At 39.5% G+C, this 17,668-nt stretch overlaps 1 protein-coding gene across 1 annotated transcript in view; it reads left to right on the top strand.

The window, feature by feature from the left end:
• Window positions 1–2,815: 2,815 nt before the first annotated feature.
• LTN1 (listerin E3 ubiquitin protein ligase 1) overlaps window positions 2,816–17,668 on the top strand; it is a 71,853-nt gene continuing 57,000 nt past the window's right edge. The window contains exons 1-6 of the mRNA XM_012764464.3: window positions 2,816–3,045; window positions 9,106–9,312; window positions 10,111–10,209; window positions 10,764–10,994; window positions 14,016–14,068; window positions 15,293–15,473. Coding sequence (XP_012619918.2) covers window positions 3,004–3,045; window positions 9,106–9,312; window positions 10,111–10,209; window positions 10,764–10,994; window positions 14,016–14,068; window positions 15,293–15,473 — 813 coding nt within the window. The 5' untranslated portion in view covers window positions 2,816–3,003. The remainder of the gene's footprint in view (window positions 3,046–9,105; window positions 9,313–10,110; window positions 10,210–10,763; window positions 10,995–14,015; window positions 14,069–15,292; window positions 15,474–17,668) is intronic.

Consider the following 17,668-nt stretch of genomic DNA (forward strand, 5'->3'; position numbering starts at 1 on the left):
GATTTATGTAATCATTTTTTTTTCGTGACAGAGTCTCACTCTGTTGCCCAGGCTAAAGTACTGCAGTGTCAGCCTAGCTCATAGCACCCTCAAACTCCTGGGCTCAAGCAATCCTTCTGCCTCAGCCTCCTGAGTAGCTGGGACTACAGGCAGATGCCACCATGCCAGGCTAATTTTTTCGCTATATATTTTTAGTTGACCAATTAATTTCTTTCTATTTTTAGTAGAGACGGGGTCTCGCTCTTGCTCAGACTTGTTTTGAACTCCTGAACTTGAGTGATCCTCCCACCTCGGCCTCCCAGAGTGCTAGGTTTACAGGTGTAAGCCACCACGCCGGGCCAATATATGTAATCATTGATGTAAAATATTTTAAGCAAACAATTCAATTAAAAATTTGTTTAATTTTCATTTAATTATACATGAATATATTGTTCTTACAAAAAATAAAATCTTACAGATAAGGCTTAATTTTCTTTTCTTTTTTTTTTTTTTTTGTTCCATATCTTGGCTATTGTGATTAATTTTCTTTTGACTATAATTTTAACCCTCGTCTCTTTCCTTGCTGCTTCTTTCCACAAGGGGTATCGACAATTATCAGATTGGTATGTATCTTTGTGGACTATTTCCTGTGTATTTATATAATATATGTGTACTCACGTAAATTATATAAAATGTTGCTTTGTGGATTTTTAAGACACAAATGGTACCATACTATACATATTACCATGTATTTGCTTTTTATTTCAGAATATGTCTTAACATTCTTCCTATGTATGTACAGATAAACCTCATTCTCCTTAACTGCTGCCTAACAGCCTATAGATTACATATAAATTATTAAGCCACTCTTCAATGAATAGACATTAGGTTGTTTACAATTATCTTACTATTACAATGTTTTAGTAAACATCCTGCAATATGTTTGTCTGCATGCATTTTTCAATGAGGGTCCAGTCAGGAAAACAGAAATCACATTAGTTATTGAAAGATAAGGTCGGGTGTGGTGGCTCATGCCTATAATCCAATCACTTTAGAAAGCATAGGCAGGATTGCTTGATGCCAGGACTTCAAGACCAGACTAAGCAACATAGTGAGACCCCTGTATCTACAAAATAATAACAAAATTAGCTGGGCCTGGTGGCACTTGCCTATAGTCCTAACCTACTTGAGAGGCTGAGGCAGGAGGATCACTTGAGTCCAGGAGTTTGAGGCTGCAGTGAGCTATGATGCTGCTGCTGCACTCCAGCCTGGGCAACAGAGCAAGACCTTGTCCAAAAAAAAAATAAAAAAAAAATAGAGAATTTAATATAGGAATTGGTAAATATGTCAAAAGGAATTATAAAAGTTACACAGAGGTAATCATTGCAGGTAGCAGCTACTAGAGCTAGGAAATGAAGGAAGAAAAGAAGAGGTTGGAGTAATCAGAACCTAGAAGCTTGGAGGAAGGCCTTGAAAAGCTCACTTCAGGCCTCTGAGACAGGGTGATGCCTGGCTGTTGCTGGTCCTCTGGAACTCAAAGAAGGGAACCCATGGTATTGGGGCTAAAAACTTATGAGGGGAAGCACCACTGGCTATTTTAAAAGCTCAGGGGACTGGGCCCATGGAGCTATGACTCAGACATCTGAGGAGAGCACTGCCTGGCTGCTGCTGGTACTTCTGAGGAGTGCAATAAGGCTGATTCTGTGATTGTTGGAAAAAAGATGGAGACTAAAACCAACCTTCTAGCTAAAGGAGCTGCTCCTTCCAGCATAAAGGGCTGCTGTTGCTAAGGGAATGGAGCAAGTCCCTTCTTCCTTCTTGCCTTCATTTCCGTCTAGTTCTCTCTGTTGATGGAACCTAACAGGAACCTAGCTGAATGAAGGAGACAGTTTGCTGAGCCCCAGTATCATGGAGTTGAGTATAAAAGGGTGACTGTGTGAACCTTAGAAACAGTAACCAGCACACATGTGCTTATGTTTCTCTAGTGTGATTCTTAGATGCAAAACCACTAAGATCTGTACATTTCAAATTTTAGTAGAGACTGCCACATTACTCTTTCCTAAAAACTGCACGTAACACTCTCTCTCTCTTTTTTTTTTTTGTTTTTGAGACAGAGTCTCACTTTGTTGCTAAAGTGAGTGCTGTGGCATCAGCCTAGCTCACAGCAACCTCAAACTCCTGGGCTCAAGCAATCCTGCTGCCTCAGCCTCCCAAGTAGCTGGGACTACAGGCTTGCGCTACCATGCCCGGCTAATTTTTTTCTATATATATTAGTTGGCCAATTAATTTCCTTCTATTTATAGTAGAGATGGGGGTCTCGTTCTTGCTCAGGCTGGTTTTCAACTCCTGACCTTGAGCGATCCTTCCCCTCGGCCTCCCAGAGTGCTAGGATTACAGGTGTGAGCCACCGCGCCCGGCCTACGTAACACTATAGACATGGAAAAAAAATGGGGGATTTAGAGAGAATACTGGCTATAGCAGTACACAAATTTTAACAAGATCTGAGAATACTGACAAATGCAGAATCTGATTCACTACTTCCAAAGTGAGCCTTCTAACAAATGCCCAGGTGATGATGATGATTGCATCAAGTTAAACGTCTAACATTTTCCTACCTTTCCTCACCCACTACCATAACATTCTATTGCTACCCTTTGTGAAACTGCCTCTCTTACAGCCCATGCGAATTTCCCACCCGCTAAGCAAGGAACAAATCTAGCTTCTGAAAGCGCTAAACACAGGATTTGGCGCCAGGGGTCCAATGCTTGGCTTTCTATTGGCCAGCCATCACGTCACTCAGGCAGGCGCGGCTTTAATTGTGACGTCTCCGGTGGCAAATGGTTAGGAGCACAGAGGGAGGCGGGAGCGGAAGTAGGGCAGCATGAGGGTGGGGTGGGTGGCGGAAAGGGAGGGCCGGGGGAAGTAATTACAGGGAGCTCTCTTCCGGCGCGAGGCGTCGGAAGTTGTGGCCCGGCTGTGTCAACCCCGGGTCTGGGAGCTGAGAGTTTGGCTGCGACCGCGACCATGGGCGGGAAGAACAAGCAGCGGACCAAAGGGAACCTGAGGGTGAGTCGAGGGAGCCTCGCCTGGCAGCAGCTGCCCCCGCCCTGCGCGTGGCTGGAGGGTGTGTGGAGCGCGGCTGTGGGGAGGCGTGTGTTTGCGTGTCAAGTGTGACCTCTCCGTTGTGTGTGCGTCCCTGATGGCGGGTTGGGTGACTTCTGAGCATATTGGGGAATTGTGAGGGAAAAGATGCTCCATGCCAGAGCTATCCCCCAGCAGAGCGCACACCCATGATATTCATTAAGAAGTGATTTAGCGACAGTTTAAACGGGAAGGTTACCTGGCCAAGGTAGCGGGGTTGGTGGGGGGAGGGTGGCGCTAGGAACAAGGGGAGTTGATTGGGAGGAAGTTAAAGTGAGCCCAGTGTGCAGGTTACTTCGGATCATGTCCTTCCTTTGCTCAAAAACCTACAGTGGCTACTCACATCCCTCCGGATAAAGGCCAAAGCCTTTAGGATGGTGTTCTTGGTTATGGTCTGCCTGGCGCTCGTTTGCATCTCCGGCTCCATCTTCAACTCCCTCTCGAGTCACTCCATCCAGCCACACTCACCTCTTCACCGTGCCTTGACCTTGCCTGGCAGATTCCCAACGCTCTTCAGTTAGGTGGCTCCAAATTTTGCTCTGGACACATCAGTGAGGTTTCCCATGCTCGCCTATTTTAAACTGTAGCCTCCTGTACTCCCTGTTCTCCTTTCCTGCCTTATTTCACTCTATTGCATTTATGACTTATAACATACTATGTAGTTTACTGTCTGGCTTCACTAGGATGCAAGTATTTTGAAGGCAGGTGTTTTTATATACTGCTATCATCTTTGAAGCCTAAAACAGGGACTGGCATATAGAAGCAGCTCACTAAGTACTTGTGTCAAAAAGACCTTGAAGTGAATTCGTGTAAACCTACAGGGTTAGGAATGTTATCGTGGCATTTTTTTTTGTGTGGTACTAGATTTGTTATAGCACAGTCCAATTTTATGAGAATACTTTTTTCCTTGTTTCTGATCTAGTTACTTCTGATCTAGTGATCTCAGTATCACATTTTCTTAGATCCATCACTTAATCTGTTTTGGAAGATAATAACAATACCAACAATTATAAGTAATTTATTGTGTTAAGTTTTGTGCTAAGCACATTACTTGCATTCTCATTTAAAGGTTTTTAAAATAATTTTGTTGTTGTTTGTTTTTTTGTAGAGGTGTGTGTGTGTGTGTGTGGGGTCTCCCTGTGTTGCCCAAGCTGGTCTTGAACTCCTGGCTTCAAGTGATCCTCCCGTTTCAGCCTCCCAAAGTGCTGGGATTATAGGCATGAGCCACTGCACCCGACTACGTTTTTTGTTGTTGTTGTTATTAGACAGAGTCACTTTGTTGCCCAGGGTAGAGTGCAGTTGGGTCATCATAGCTCATTGTAACCTCAAACTCCTGGGCTCAAGCAATCCTCCTGCCTCAGCTTCCCAAGTAGCTGGGACTACAGGTGCACTCCACCACATCTGGCTAATTTTTTCTATTGTAGAGATGAGGTCTTGTTCTTGTTCAGGCTGGTCTCAAACTCCTGACCTCAAGCAATCTTCCTGCCTTGGCCTCTCATAGTGCTAGGATTACAGGCGTGAGCCACTGCGCCTGGCAGAAAACTTCTTTTTTTTTTTTGAGACAGAGTCTCACTTTGTTGCCCAGGCTAAAGTGAGTGCCATGGCTGTCAGCCTAGCTCACAGCAACCTCAATCTCCTGGGCTCAAGTGATCCTCCTGCCTCAGCCTCTTGAGTAGCTGGGACTATAGGCATGCGCCACCATGCCCGGCTAATTTTTTCTCTATATATTAGTTGGCCAATTAATTTCTTTCTGTTTATAGTAGAGATGGGGTCTCGCTCTTGCTCAGGTTGGTTTCAAACTCCTGAGCTCAAACGATCCTCCCGCCTCGGCCTCCTAGAGAGCTAGGATTACAGGCGTGAGCCACCGCGCCCGGCTGAAAACTTCTTAATATGAGAAAAAGTTGCAAGAATCTTAGAGTGACAACCCATATATTCTTTACCTAGACTTACCTGTTATTAATATTTGGTCGTGTCTTTTTCTCTCTCATAATTTATGTATTTTGCTGAACTGTATGAGAGTTGCAGAAATGGGAACTCTTAACTAAGATACTTCAGCTTGTATGTTCTAAAAACAATGCCATTCTTATACATAATCATGAGCAATTATTGCATGCAGAAACTTTAACTTTGGTATAGGACTAGAGTATACAGCTTTGTATTTATTTTGTAGTCATCTCAGTAATGTTCTCTATGATTTTTTTTTTTTTTTAGATATACCATTTGAAAACATTTGAGATCCAGTCAAGGATCACTTATTCTATTTAGTTATCATCTAGACTCCTTTAGAAGTTTCCCAGTGCCCTTTGGTGGGGGGTGGGGTGGGTTGAGAGAGGAGTGTCTTTAATGACATAGACAATTTGGAAGAGTCTGAGCCAATTATTTTGCTTAATTTAGATTTGTCTAATTGTTTTTTATGATTAGATGAAGGTTAAACAATTTTTAGAAGTAATGCTTCATAGATGATGGGTCTTAGTGCATGACACCAGTGCACACGATACCTGTGTTTGTCCCATTATCGGTAGTATTTGTTTAAGCACTTAGTTAAGGTGGTGTCCATTGTAAAGTTATATTTTTCCATAGGCCAAAAACAAATAATATGCTAGTTTGAGACTGTGAATGCCCTGTTCTCCCACAAACTTTCACCTAATGGTTTGAGTACCCTTTGATGATTCTTGCTGGAATCAGTTATTACTATGGCGGTTTAAAAATTTATGTTTAATCCTGGCTGTACTCGCTTGCTCATGGCTGTAATCCTAGCACTCTGGGAGGCCAAGGCGGGAGGATCATTTGAGGTCAGGAGTTCAAGGCCAGCCTGAGCAAGAGTGAGACCCCATCTCTACTAAAAATAGAAAGTAGTAGCCAGGTGTGGTGGTGCATTCCTGTAGTCCCAGCTACTTTGGAGGCTGAGGTAGGAGGATCGCTTCAGCCTGGGAATTTGAAGTTGCTGTGAGCTAGGCTGATGCCACGGCACTCTAGCCTGGGCAACAGAGCATGACTCTATCTCAAAACAAAAAAACAAAACTTATGTATAATAAGCACATTTATTATGTATAATAAAAACAAAACTTATGTATAACAACAACTCAAGTAATGAATTAGTTATTCCTGTCTCATTTTAAAGATGATGGAGCTGAGATTTAGAGAAATGAACTTGCTTAAGCTCATGTAGCCAGGAAGTTGCAGAGTTAGGATTTGCACTTCAGAGTGGGAGTCATTCATTCAACAGAAGACTTTGATACTGGATGCCACATGTTCAAAGATGATAGACAAATGTCTGCTATTCTTGAACTATTAGTTTGATGATAGAGACAAATAAGTAAGCAAATATTATGATATATTAAAGAATTATGATGCAGATGTGAGCAGAAAGATTGTGGGAGAACAGAAAAGAATGGTGATTGACCCAAGGAAGGCAAGTGTTACAATCAGTATTTTTGAAGGATGAGTAGGAGTTTCTCAGGCAGTGAAAAGGAAGGATTTTCAGGTGATAAGAAAAAGATTATACAAAGATCAAATTGTGAAAGGGCGTAACATATTCAGAGAACCTTGAATTCAGTTGGTACTAGAGCATGGATGAAGGTATCATAATGAGAGGGAGGGGAAAGTGGGCAAGGGAAGGAAAGAGTGGCAGGAGATAAGACTGGGAAAAGTTAAGGTCCCTAGTGAAGGATCGTATAGGTCTTCCTCAGTTTAAGTCTTTAAACTGTAGGCTCAGGATTGCCACCTCAAAGATTTGTAGATGCCAGGCACAAAAGAATGTAGACGGAAATAGACTTAAATGCCAGAAATAAAATCAATGTTTTAAATTTTTATTGAACTATAGGGGTAAGCATCTAAGATACAAAGATCATAACAGTAACTACATTTTAAATTCAAAGTAGACATTTAATAAAAGATACAATTAATGCATTTAAAAGTAGTTTGTTACTTTTAAATTGGAAACTGTTACCTTTTCTTGTGCCTTTAGTTATCACTGTTAGCTCTGGTATTTCAGGTTAGTTCAGAATTCAGCCTTGACTTCTTAACTTTTGGCAATAGTTTTTTATTTTGTTTCATAATAAACCTATTTACAATGAGATTATAGAAAATTCTGACATCCTATTGTCATCATATTTAGATTTCAGAATTGTAATCTACAAAGTTCCTTCCTAGGTCTTTATTGGATTACCTATATTGAAAAAGGGAAACTGAATAATGTTAGTTCATTTAAATAAAGTTTAAAAATAGAGAATCTTTTTTTGGAATTAGTCTTAAATGCTACAGTTTGAAAAAAAGTATAATTCAGGCCATCATTTTAATTTCTGGTCACTCAGTTCAGTTTAGAAAGTAGGCCATATTATTCCTTGTCAAATGAGTTTCTCAAACACAATTTTGCTAGGTATGAGCAATTTGAATCACACATTTGGATAACTCTTTGGATAATACTGTAGTAGAAAAATAAGAAAGAGATGAATTTAGATGGGTTGTAATGTCATCTTGGTGGGCAAACTGAAGCATTTTTCTCTTAGATGACAATAAGTTAATTTCTTTCAATAGTTCAAATATTTTCTTTCTCTGTAACAACCCCCCCTCTCCATTTTTAGTACTAGGAGACTACTGTATTATGTATCAGTTGAATAAACCACTAACTATGGTTCAAAACAAAGGAGTGTATCTTATTTCTTGACTATTGTATTGATTTTTGTGGTCATAATAATATAAGTTTTGCCCAGAGAGGCTAGGCTAGGCTTTAGGTATGTGGAAATGAGTGCATCTGCTCTTAAGGAATTTCCATTCTAGAAGCAGCTATCATTAGACCAGTCCCCTGGTGATTTCTTAATAATTATTTGTTCAGTGAATGGATGAATGAAAAGATGAGATCCATTTATGAATTAATTTTACATTGTCAAACAGTATACATACTATTTATATGAAAGTTGGAAATAAATGCTGTGTTATAAAATTTTTAATGTAAATTTTGCCAAGTGATTTGATATTTAAAATTTTATTCTATTTCATTAAAATTCTGTCATGCCTATTATATTGATATCATGAACCACACTAATGGATTGTATCCATGGTTTAAAAAACATTGTTCTAGCCGGGCGCAGTGGCTCACGCCTGTAATCCTAGCAGTCTGGGAGGCCAAGGTGGGCGGATTGCTTGAGGTCAGGAGTTCCAAACCAGCCTGAGCAAGAGCGAGACCCCCGTCTCTACTATAAGTAGAAAGAAATTAATTGGCCAACTAATATATATAGAAAAAATTAGCCAGTCTTGGTGGCGCATGCCTGTAGTCCCAGCTACTTTGGAGGCTGAGGCAGAAGGATTGCTTGAACCCAGGAGTTTGAGGTTGCTGTGAGCTAGGCTGATGCCATGGCACTTACTCTAGCCTGGGCAACAAAGCGAGACTCTGTCTCAAAAAAAACATTGTTCTAATGTTTAGGAAACCAGGAAATAGCTCTAATGATCGTTATTGGTAGGTTCTTGGTGACAGAAACATTCACCTTTGGGTACATTGCAATAGTTGAAATCATAGGCTAGGAAAAATGAAAAAGTACTCAAATAAAAGCTTGTTCTGACCATAGGAATTGTAAATAAATTATAAAGTTAAATTTTTTTTTGTTTGAGACAGTCTCACTCAGTTGCCTGGGGTAGAGTGTCGTGGTGTCAGCCTAGCTCACAGCAACCTCAAACTCCTGGGCTCAGGCGATCCTCCTGCCTCAGCCTCCTGAGTAGTTGGGACTATAGGCATGCACCACCATGCCCGGCTAATTTTTTTTCCTATATATCTTAAGTTGTCCAGCTAATTTCTTTCTATTTTTTTAGTAGAGATGGGGTCTCGTTCTTGCTCAGGCTGGTCTTGAACTCCTGAGCTCAAACGATCTGCCCGCCTTGGCCTTCCAGAATGCTAGGATTAAAGCCGTGAGCCACTGTACCTGACCTTAAAATTAAATTTTGAATTCTTTCTAGACTCTGACTTTTTTTCCTCCCTGACTTTCTTTTCAGCCTTCAAGCAGTGGTCGAGCTGCAGAACTCCTTGCCAAAGAACAAGGAACAGTGCCTGGATTTATTGGTTTTGGAACATCTCAGAGTGAACTGCTAGGCTATGTTCCTGCTGTTCAAGGAGCTGAAGAAATTGATAGTCTTGTAGATTCTGATTTCCGGATGGTGCTGCGGAAGCTTTCTAAGAAAGATGTCACAACAAAATTAAAAGTAAGTTTTCTTGTTTTCTTAAAGATGATTAGAAAAATCCTTTTGTTAAAACAAAATGTCATTAGCATATTCTGTGTAAAGAAAAATGAACAATTTATCACTAATAAGTTTTTTCATAATTATACTTTTTCTGACACAGACTTAAGCTTAATTGACACTTCTTGGTCATAAATTAGTTCATTGCTCTAAACTTTTTTGAACCACTTTGGAATTTTAGCTGTACAGTTTTTCCCATTAGGGCATATAATTTTGACCCTTTAATTAAATTTATTATTTGAGACACAGTCTTGCACTATTGCCTGGGCTTGAGTGCAGTGGTGTCATCAAGGCACACTGTAACCTCAAACTCCTAGGTTTTAGCCATCCATCTGTCTTAGCTTCCCAAGTAGCTGGGACTCTAGGCATGCACCACCATAACCAGCTAATTTTTCTATTTTTTGTAGAAATTGGGGGTCTTGCTCTTGCTCAAGCTGGTCTTGAATTCCTGGCCTCAGTGATTCTTTCACCTTGGCATCCCAGAGTGCTAGGATTACAGTCATGAGCCATGGTGCCCAGCCTTGACTCTATAATTTTAATTGAAATTTTTTTGTTTGTTTGTAGACATTTTATTTTTTAAAAAACAACTGAAAAGTTTCTACCATACTAGCCTGTAAAGGAACTCTGCAAATTAGTCCCATATGGAACAAACAGGTATAATATATTCTCTCGTTAAATAAAATAGAAGCTTCCAGAACAATAAATATAATCAATAGCCAATATTTTGGTTGTTAATCCTTAATGATGTTAATTTACTTTTAGGCAATGCAAGAATTTGGAACCATGTGTACAGAGAGAGACACAGAAATTGTAAAAGGAGTTCTTCCGTATTGGCCAAGAATTTTCTGCAAAATTTCACTTGTAAGTATTAAAACTTTACTGGTTTGTTTCTATTGTATATTTTTGGGCTTAAGTTGTGGGGACTGTTAAATTTATATGATTGATTTTTCATGAGGGTTATGAAGTGTTGTATCAATGTTGTCATGCAGATTGGATCGTGTTGGGTTGTGAAGGATGTGTGAGGAGTTTTTGTTTTCAGAAATTAGGTTATTATTAGAGAACTACCCAGATGCTTTCTAATTGTAATGAATTTTGGCAATTATATTATTCCCTTGTATATTTGCTGCGGAAGAATGAGAGTGAATTGCTTAATTACTCACAGCTCAGCCTTGAATCTTCTTTTGAATACAGCCTTTTCTCATTGGGAAAAGGGGAAAAGGAAAAAGTAATCCATTATTTCACATAATTTCTGATTTAGAAAACTCCAATTTTTTGATATTTTTAAAAAATTAATTTTAGTTTAGTTGTGTACATAGATGAGTTCTTAGTAATGACTCATTATATCATATCCAGAAACATCTGTGTTTGTTTTTAGGGGCTAGAGTTATTTTAAACCACATTTGTATTTTCCATAGGATCATGACCGCCGGGTTCGAGAAGCTACACAGCAAGCTTTTCAAAAACTTATCCTTAAAGTAAAGAAACAGTTGGCTCCCTATTTAAAAAGTTTAATGGGTTATTGGCTAATGGCTCAGTGTGATACTTACACACCAGCTGCATTTGCAGCAAAAGATGCATTTGAAGCGGCTTTCCCTCCAAGCAAGCAACCCGAAGCCATAGCATTTTGTAAGGATGAAATTATAAGTGTAAGTTCTTGGAATGATTCTAAATATATTTTTTCTTAAGTATTCAAGGATTATAAGCATGCTGTAATGACAGTTCTTTCACTCATTGCAGGGGAATGAGTAGGTGAAATATTTACAACTGAAGGTTGTCTTTTTAAATGATGTTTAAAAAATTAACATTTTGGTTTGGATCTTTCCATAATATTTAAATATCCTGTTTTTAATTTATAAGTCTTAATTTATTATATTATCTATAGATATATGCTTTACAACATATAATCTAAACAAAGAATATGTGCAAAAATAAATCTAAAGTTATTTTCTCTTATATTTTCATATCAGTACATATGTACATATCTACCTCATTCTTTTTGTTGGCTCTCTGGTATTATTTTATATGGATGCACAATAGTTTATTTAACCCCTTTTATGTTTAATATACATTAGGATTTTTCCCAAATTTTTAATATAACAAATGCTGCTTCAGTGAACATTCTTGAATAAATCCCTTCATACCCTTGTGGAAGTGATAGTTACTAGAACTTATAGTAACCATGTGTTGGATCAAAGGAAAAGAACATTAAACATTTTTGTAGATATTGTTAAATGGCCCTTCAAAAGGCTAAACAAATTTATACTCCCATTAACAGATATGAAAGTTTCTCCACACTTGGTCAACACTTTAGGCCATAAGTTTTTTTTTTTTTTTTTGAGACAGAGTCTCACTTTGTTGCCCAGGCTAGAGTGAGTGCCATGGCGTCAGCCTAGCTCACAGCAACCTCAAACTCCTGGCTCAAGCAATCCTCCTGCCTCAGCCTCCCAAGTAGCTGGGACTACAGGCATTCGCCACCATGCCTGGCTAATTTTTTTTTTGTATATATTAGTTGGCCAATTAATTTCTTTCTATTTATAGTAGAGACGGGGTCTCGCTCTTACTCAGGCTGGTTTTGAACTCCTGACCTCGAGCAATCCGCCCGCCTCGGCCTCCCAGAGAGCTAGGATTACAGGCGTGAGCCACCGCGCCCGGCCAGGCCATAAGTTTTTGATAAAAAGTTATCAACCAGGCCGGGCGCTGTGGCTCACGCCTGTAATCCTAGCTCTTGGGAGGCCGAGGCGGGCGGATTGCTCAAGGTCAGGAGTTCGAAACCAGCCTGAGCAAGAGCGAGACCCCGTCTCTACTATAAATAGAAAGAAATTAATTGGCCAACTGATATATATATAAAAAAAATTAGCCGGGCATGGTGGCGCATGCCTGTAGTCCCAGCTACTCGGGAGGCTGAGGCAGGAGGATCGCTTGAGCCCAGGAGTTTGAGGTTGCTGTGAGCTAGGCTGACGCCACGGCACTCACTCTAGCCTGGACAACAAAGTGAGACTCTGTCTCAAAAAAAAAAAAAAAAAAAAAAAAAAGTTATCAACCATAAGTGGCTTTCAATGTGTCAATGTGTCTGTATCTAGTAGTGTCTGATTTCTTCCCTCCTCATTTGCTATTCCCAATATATGGAGTGGATAAACCAGACAACCAAGTTTGTTAGAATTATATTAAGAAGTAAAAGTAGATGAACTAGGATTTGGGAGAATTGAGGATTTAAAAAAATTTGTGCTTGCATTCATTCCCTTAATTAGTACTCCTATGTTTCCACAGTACCCTGTGAATAATCTCCTTCCTTTCCTTCTTCCTTTCCATTAGTCATCTTTCCTGTGGCCTTCTATTATACCTCAGGTTCAGATTTTTTTATCTTGGCATACAAGGCTCTGCATGATCTGGAACCTGCTTGCCAGTTTGATCTCTTCACCCAACACTTCCCCTCCAACTTATTGTTTGCTTCTGGTTCCCCATTTAGATTCTTCCATCCTTCATTTCTCAGGTGTACCAAGCTTTTTTTTTTCTTTTCTTTTTTTTTTTAGAGAGAAGTCTTATAGCTTTAATCATATTCTCAAAGGAAGTTCTCTAACCCATGTGTAAATTAAGAATCATTGGTTGATTTAAAATACCAACTGATGAATATTAGGAGAATGAAGTGTCATGAGTTTGGACACTACACTTTAGAAAATGGATTTTGAGGCAACTGATTTGGGTGTTCATAGTCCTTAAAAAATTCGTTTTTTTCTTGGCTTTGTTATGGATGGGTAACTGATCACTGCATATGTGGATTATTTCCGCCATTTTATTTTCCTTTTAGTTGGTGATGTCACAGTTCATTACAGCTCCTGGGATTGAACTGTCTCAAGTTCAAAACCAATTTATTAGAGCGGAGTTAGGCAAATGAAGATCAAAATATCAGCAATATAGGTAGGATACCTTACTGTCTATAAGACATGGGCTCTGAGTCACACCATTGGGTTCCAGTTCCACTCTGCTGTTAACTAGGTGTGTGACCCTGGACAAGTTTCTGTGCCTACATTTCCAAATCTATAAAGAAGTAATTAACTTGTACTTCATGGAATTGTGAGGATTAATTTAGTCAATGCATTAAATGTGCTAAAAGCAATACCTGGTACATGGAAAAGCTCAATAATGTTAGCTATTGTTATTGCTGATAAATTTGATACTGAAACAGTGATCTCCCTAGTACTACACTTCAGAAGTAGGCAGACTTACCCAACATTTGAAAACCTTAGACCTTCCTCTAATGGAGCAGTACACAATGTATGGTATGCATAGGAGGCATCTTTAGGCAAGGAGGCTCACAGAAAGGAGACGAGAAAGCAGAGCTTAATTTCTCTCCACATTTACTAATTGATTATTTTACTTCACTGCAGTGTGCAAAATAAATGAAGGAACAAGTGGCCGGGAGTATTTATAGGAGTGTGGGGAAGAAGTACTCTATTTTTCATATCCTAACAGCAGCCAGCCTCAGGGATTGATGGGAAAAGAAAAATGAGTAACATTGAAACATTTAGTTTTGCTATTTGATTTTACTCTGAGGTAAGATGAGGCTTATGGGAATTTTAAAAAATGGATTTTACCTAAGTAGGTTCTGTCCGATCACTATTGACAGTTCAATAAAATCTCAAGGCTTTGGTATTTTCTCCTGTTTCTAGGTGCTGCAGGATCATCTTCTAAAAGAAACACCCAATACACTCAGTGACCCACAGTAAGTTGTTTTATTTCTATGTAACTCATGGTAAGGATTTGTTTCACTCATAGGTAATCACATAATTTCAACATGAAATTTTTTAAAAAGAAGGAATTCTAGACCCTATAGGAAGATAAAACAAAAGAATAAAAACAAGGAATTCTAAATGTGGAAATGAAAATGCTGAATATAATGCTATATCTGAGGTGCTGTATTAATGGCTTTTACTTGCAAATTGTCCTGGTATTTAATTTTCATGAGAGCTATCCATTTGTTTTTGTTAGAAAGAGATGTTGTTAGATTTTTTTCTCATGTTTACTTTTTTGTTTGTTTTTGAGATAGAGTCTCTTTCACCTCAGCTAGAGTGCAGTGGTGTCATCACAGCTCATTGCAACCTCAAACTCCTGGGCTTAAGCCACCCTCCTACTTCAGCCTCCCAAGTAGCTGGGACTATAGGCGAACACCACCACACCTGGCTAATTTCTATATTTTTCTGTAGAGACAGGGTATTGCTTTTGCTCAGGCTAGTCTCGAGCTCCTGACCTCAAGCAATCCTCCTGCCTTGGCCTTTCAAAGAGCTAGGATTATAGATGTGAGCCACTGCTCCCTTTCTGACTTTCTGACATTCACAACAGGAACTATTTTAAGGTTTGGTTGAACATAGTTGAAGAACTGTGAATAATTCCATTGAAAGAGTAGTAAGGCTGGGCGTCGTGGCTCACGCCTGTAATCTTAGCACTTTGGGAGGCCGAGGCAGGTGTATTGCTCAACGTCAGGAGTTCAAAACCAGCTTGAGCAAGAGCGAGACCTCGTCTCTACTAAAAAAATAGAAAGAAATTAATTAGACAACTAAAAATATATATAGAAAAAACTAGCCGGGCATGGTGGCGCATGCCTGTAGTCCCAGCTACTTAGGAGGCTGAGGCAGAAGGATCGTTTGAGCCCAAGAGTTTGAGGTTGCTGTGAGCTAGGCTGACACCACGGTACTCTAGCCTGGGCAACAGAGTGAGACTCTGCCTCGAAAACAAAAAAGAGTAGTAAATTGTTTTGTTTACTTTTAAAGTGTATGACTAAATATTTGTGTGTGTGTGTGTGTTTCTATTTTGAGGTGGGTAGGTACAGGAGAAATAGAAATAAAAGAACTTTGGTAGATATTTAATGATAAAACATTTAAAATAGAAATGCCAAGTATGTAGTTTAGGTTATTCTAAATCTTTTTATATATTTTCTTTTCACATCAAGAACTGTCCCAGAGGAAGAAAGAGAAGCTAAATTCCATCGGGTCATAACTTGTTCCTTATTGGCATTAAAGAAATTGCTTTGCCTTTTACCTGATAGTGAGCTTGAATCTCTGGAGGAGAAATTTAGGTCTCTTTTATCACAGAATAAGTTTTGGAAGTATGGAAAGCACAGTGTACCCCAGGTATGTTAAATCTTTTTTATTTTAAGTCATTTCTCTGATTCCTCCCCTATCTTATCAGTGTATTTTTTTTTTTTTTTTTTTTTTTTTGAGACAGAGTCTCGCTTTGTTGTCCAGGCTAGAGTGAGTGCTGTGGCGTCAGCCTAGCTCACAGCAACCTCAAACTCCTGGGCTCGAGTGATCCTTCTGCCTCAGCCTCCCAAGTAGCTGGGACTACAGGCATGTGCCACCATGCCCGGCTAATTTTTTATATATATATATCAGTTGGCCAATTGATTTCTTTCTATTTATAGTAGAGACAGGATCTCGCTCTTGCTCAGGCTGGTTTTGAACTCCTGACCTTGAGCAATCCGCCCGCCTCGGCCTCCCAAGAGCTAGGATTACAGGCATGAGCCACAGCGCCCGGCCTTATCAGTGTATTTTTATGTTTTATGTTTATTGTTTACATTTAAAACTCTGCAAGCACATCTTTGTGGTGAGTCATCCATTTACCAAATTATGTCTTACTAGAATGTTATTCTTTTTTCACTTCTTTTTTTGAGACAGAGTCTCACTTTGTTGCCTGGACTAGAGTGCCGTGGCATCAGCCTAGCTCACAGCAACCTAAAACTCCTGGGTTCAAGCGATCCTCCTGCCTCAGCCTCCCGAGTAGCTGGGACTACAGGCATGTGCCACCATGCCCGGCTGATTTTTTTATATATATGGTTTTAGTTGGCCAATTAATTTCTTTCTATTTATAGTAGAGACAAGGTCTCGCTCTTGCTCAGGCTGGTTTCCAACTCCTGACCTTGAGCAGTCCTTCCACCTCAGCCTCCCAGAGTGCTAGGATTACAGGTGTGAGCCACTGAGCCCAGCCTGTTTTCATTTTTCTATTTAGTTTGGGCCTCAGGTTCAGAGTTGAATTGCTATACTCCTTTGTTAATAGCACCTTAAAATTAGTATGTGTAAGGCTCTTCTTATGTAATGTATTTTTATTTTCTCTTTTGCCCCCATCTGTGTCTCCATTCGCTACCTCCATTGGATGTGTTTTATGTATGTTTTTTGTTTGTACTGTCGATTCTCATAGCAGTTATTATTAGCAGTTGTGTTCTACAAAGTCGTTAGGAAAACTGACTTAATGAATACTGAGGCATTGCTCCTCAGGGAAATACTATATAACAGGGTTAGGTTCCTGTGAGCCTCTGCTCATAACATATTTATCAATCAATTAATACGTAGTCTGGTTTTATGTGTGTTTCTGTTTAAAGACACATTTAATATTTATCATTGATTCATTCACATTGAACTCATGGCCAACAGCACCAAAACTCATGCCTGGATGAAGCTTATCCAACACACATATTTTCTCTGTAAGGCACATCAAAGCCGCCTCGTGCTAAGACACAGTAGACAGCACTTCAGTGCTACTGCTGGGAGGCCATTTAAAAGTCAAAATCACTAACCAAAAGCACAAATATTTGAAAAAATACTGTGAAAATGACACTTGTTAACAGTATGAGCACTGAAATCAGAAGGCAGAGTTGTGCTTTGTACAACCTCAGCTGGGAATGTGCATATCAATGACTTAAATTTTTCACTCTTCTGTGCACATCCATGAATTGCTGCAAAAGTTTTGATTTGGAGGTTACAAATATATTTTAGCAAGTAGGTGAATTCGCATAAATGGAATTTGTGAGTAATGAGGATTGACCTTGTTTTTGAAGAATGTGCTTTTGTGTGTGCATGAGGTTTTTTTTTTTTTTTTTTTTTTGAGACAGTCTCACTTTGTTGCCCAGGCTAGAGTGAGTGTCATGGTGTCAGCCTAGCTCACAGCAACCTCAGACTCCTGGGCTCAAGTGATCCTCCTGCCTCAGCCTCCCGAGTAGCTGGGACTACAGGCACGCACCACCATGCCCGACTAATTTTTTCTGTATATATTAGTTAGCCAATTAATTTCTTTCTATTTATAGTAGAGACGGCGTCTCACTCTTGCTCAGGCTGGTTTCGAACTCCTGACCTCGAGCAATACGCCCACCTCGGCCTCCCAGAGGGTTAGGATTACAGGTGCGAGCCACCATGCCTGGCCTGTGCATGAGTTTTTAATTCACATAAATGGTATTGTGTTATATTTTATTCCACTATTACTTTTTTAGTTTTTTAAAAAAGATCCATCATGTTCCTATGTGTAAATCTGATCCATAGCTTCTAACTGCTATGTA

The sequence above is a fragment of the Microcebus murinus genome, chromosome 1, assembly GCF_040939455.1.
Source record: "Microcebus murinus isolate Inina chromosome 1, M.murinus_Inina_mat1.0, whole genome shotgun sequence".
NCBI classification, from domain to species: domain Eukaryota; kingdom Metazoa; phylum Chordata; class Mammalia; order Primates; family Cheirogaleidae; genus Microcebus; species Microcebus murinus.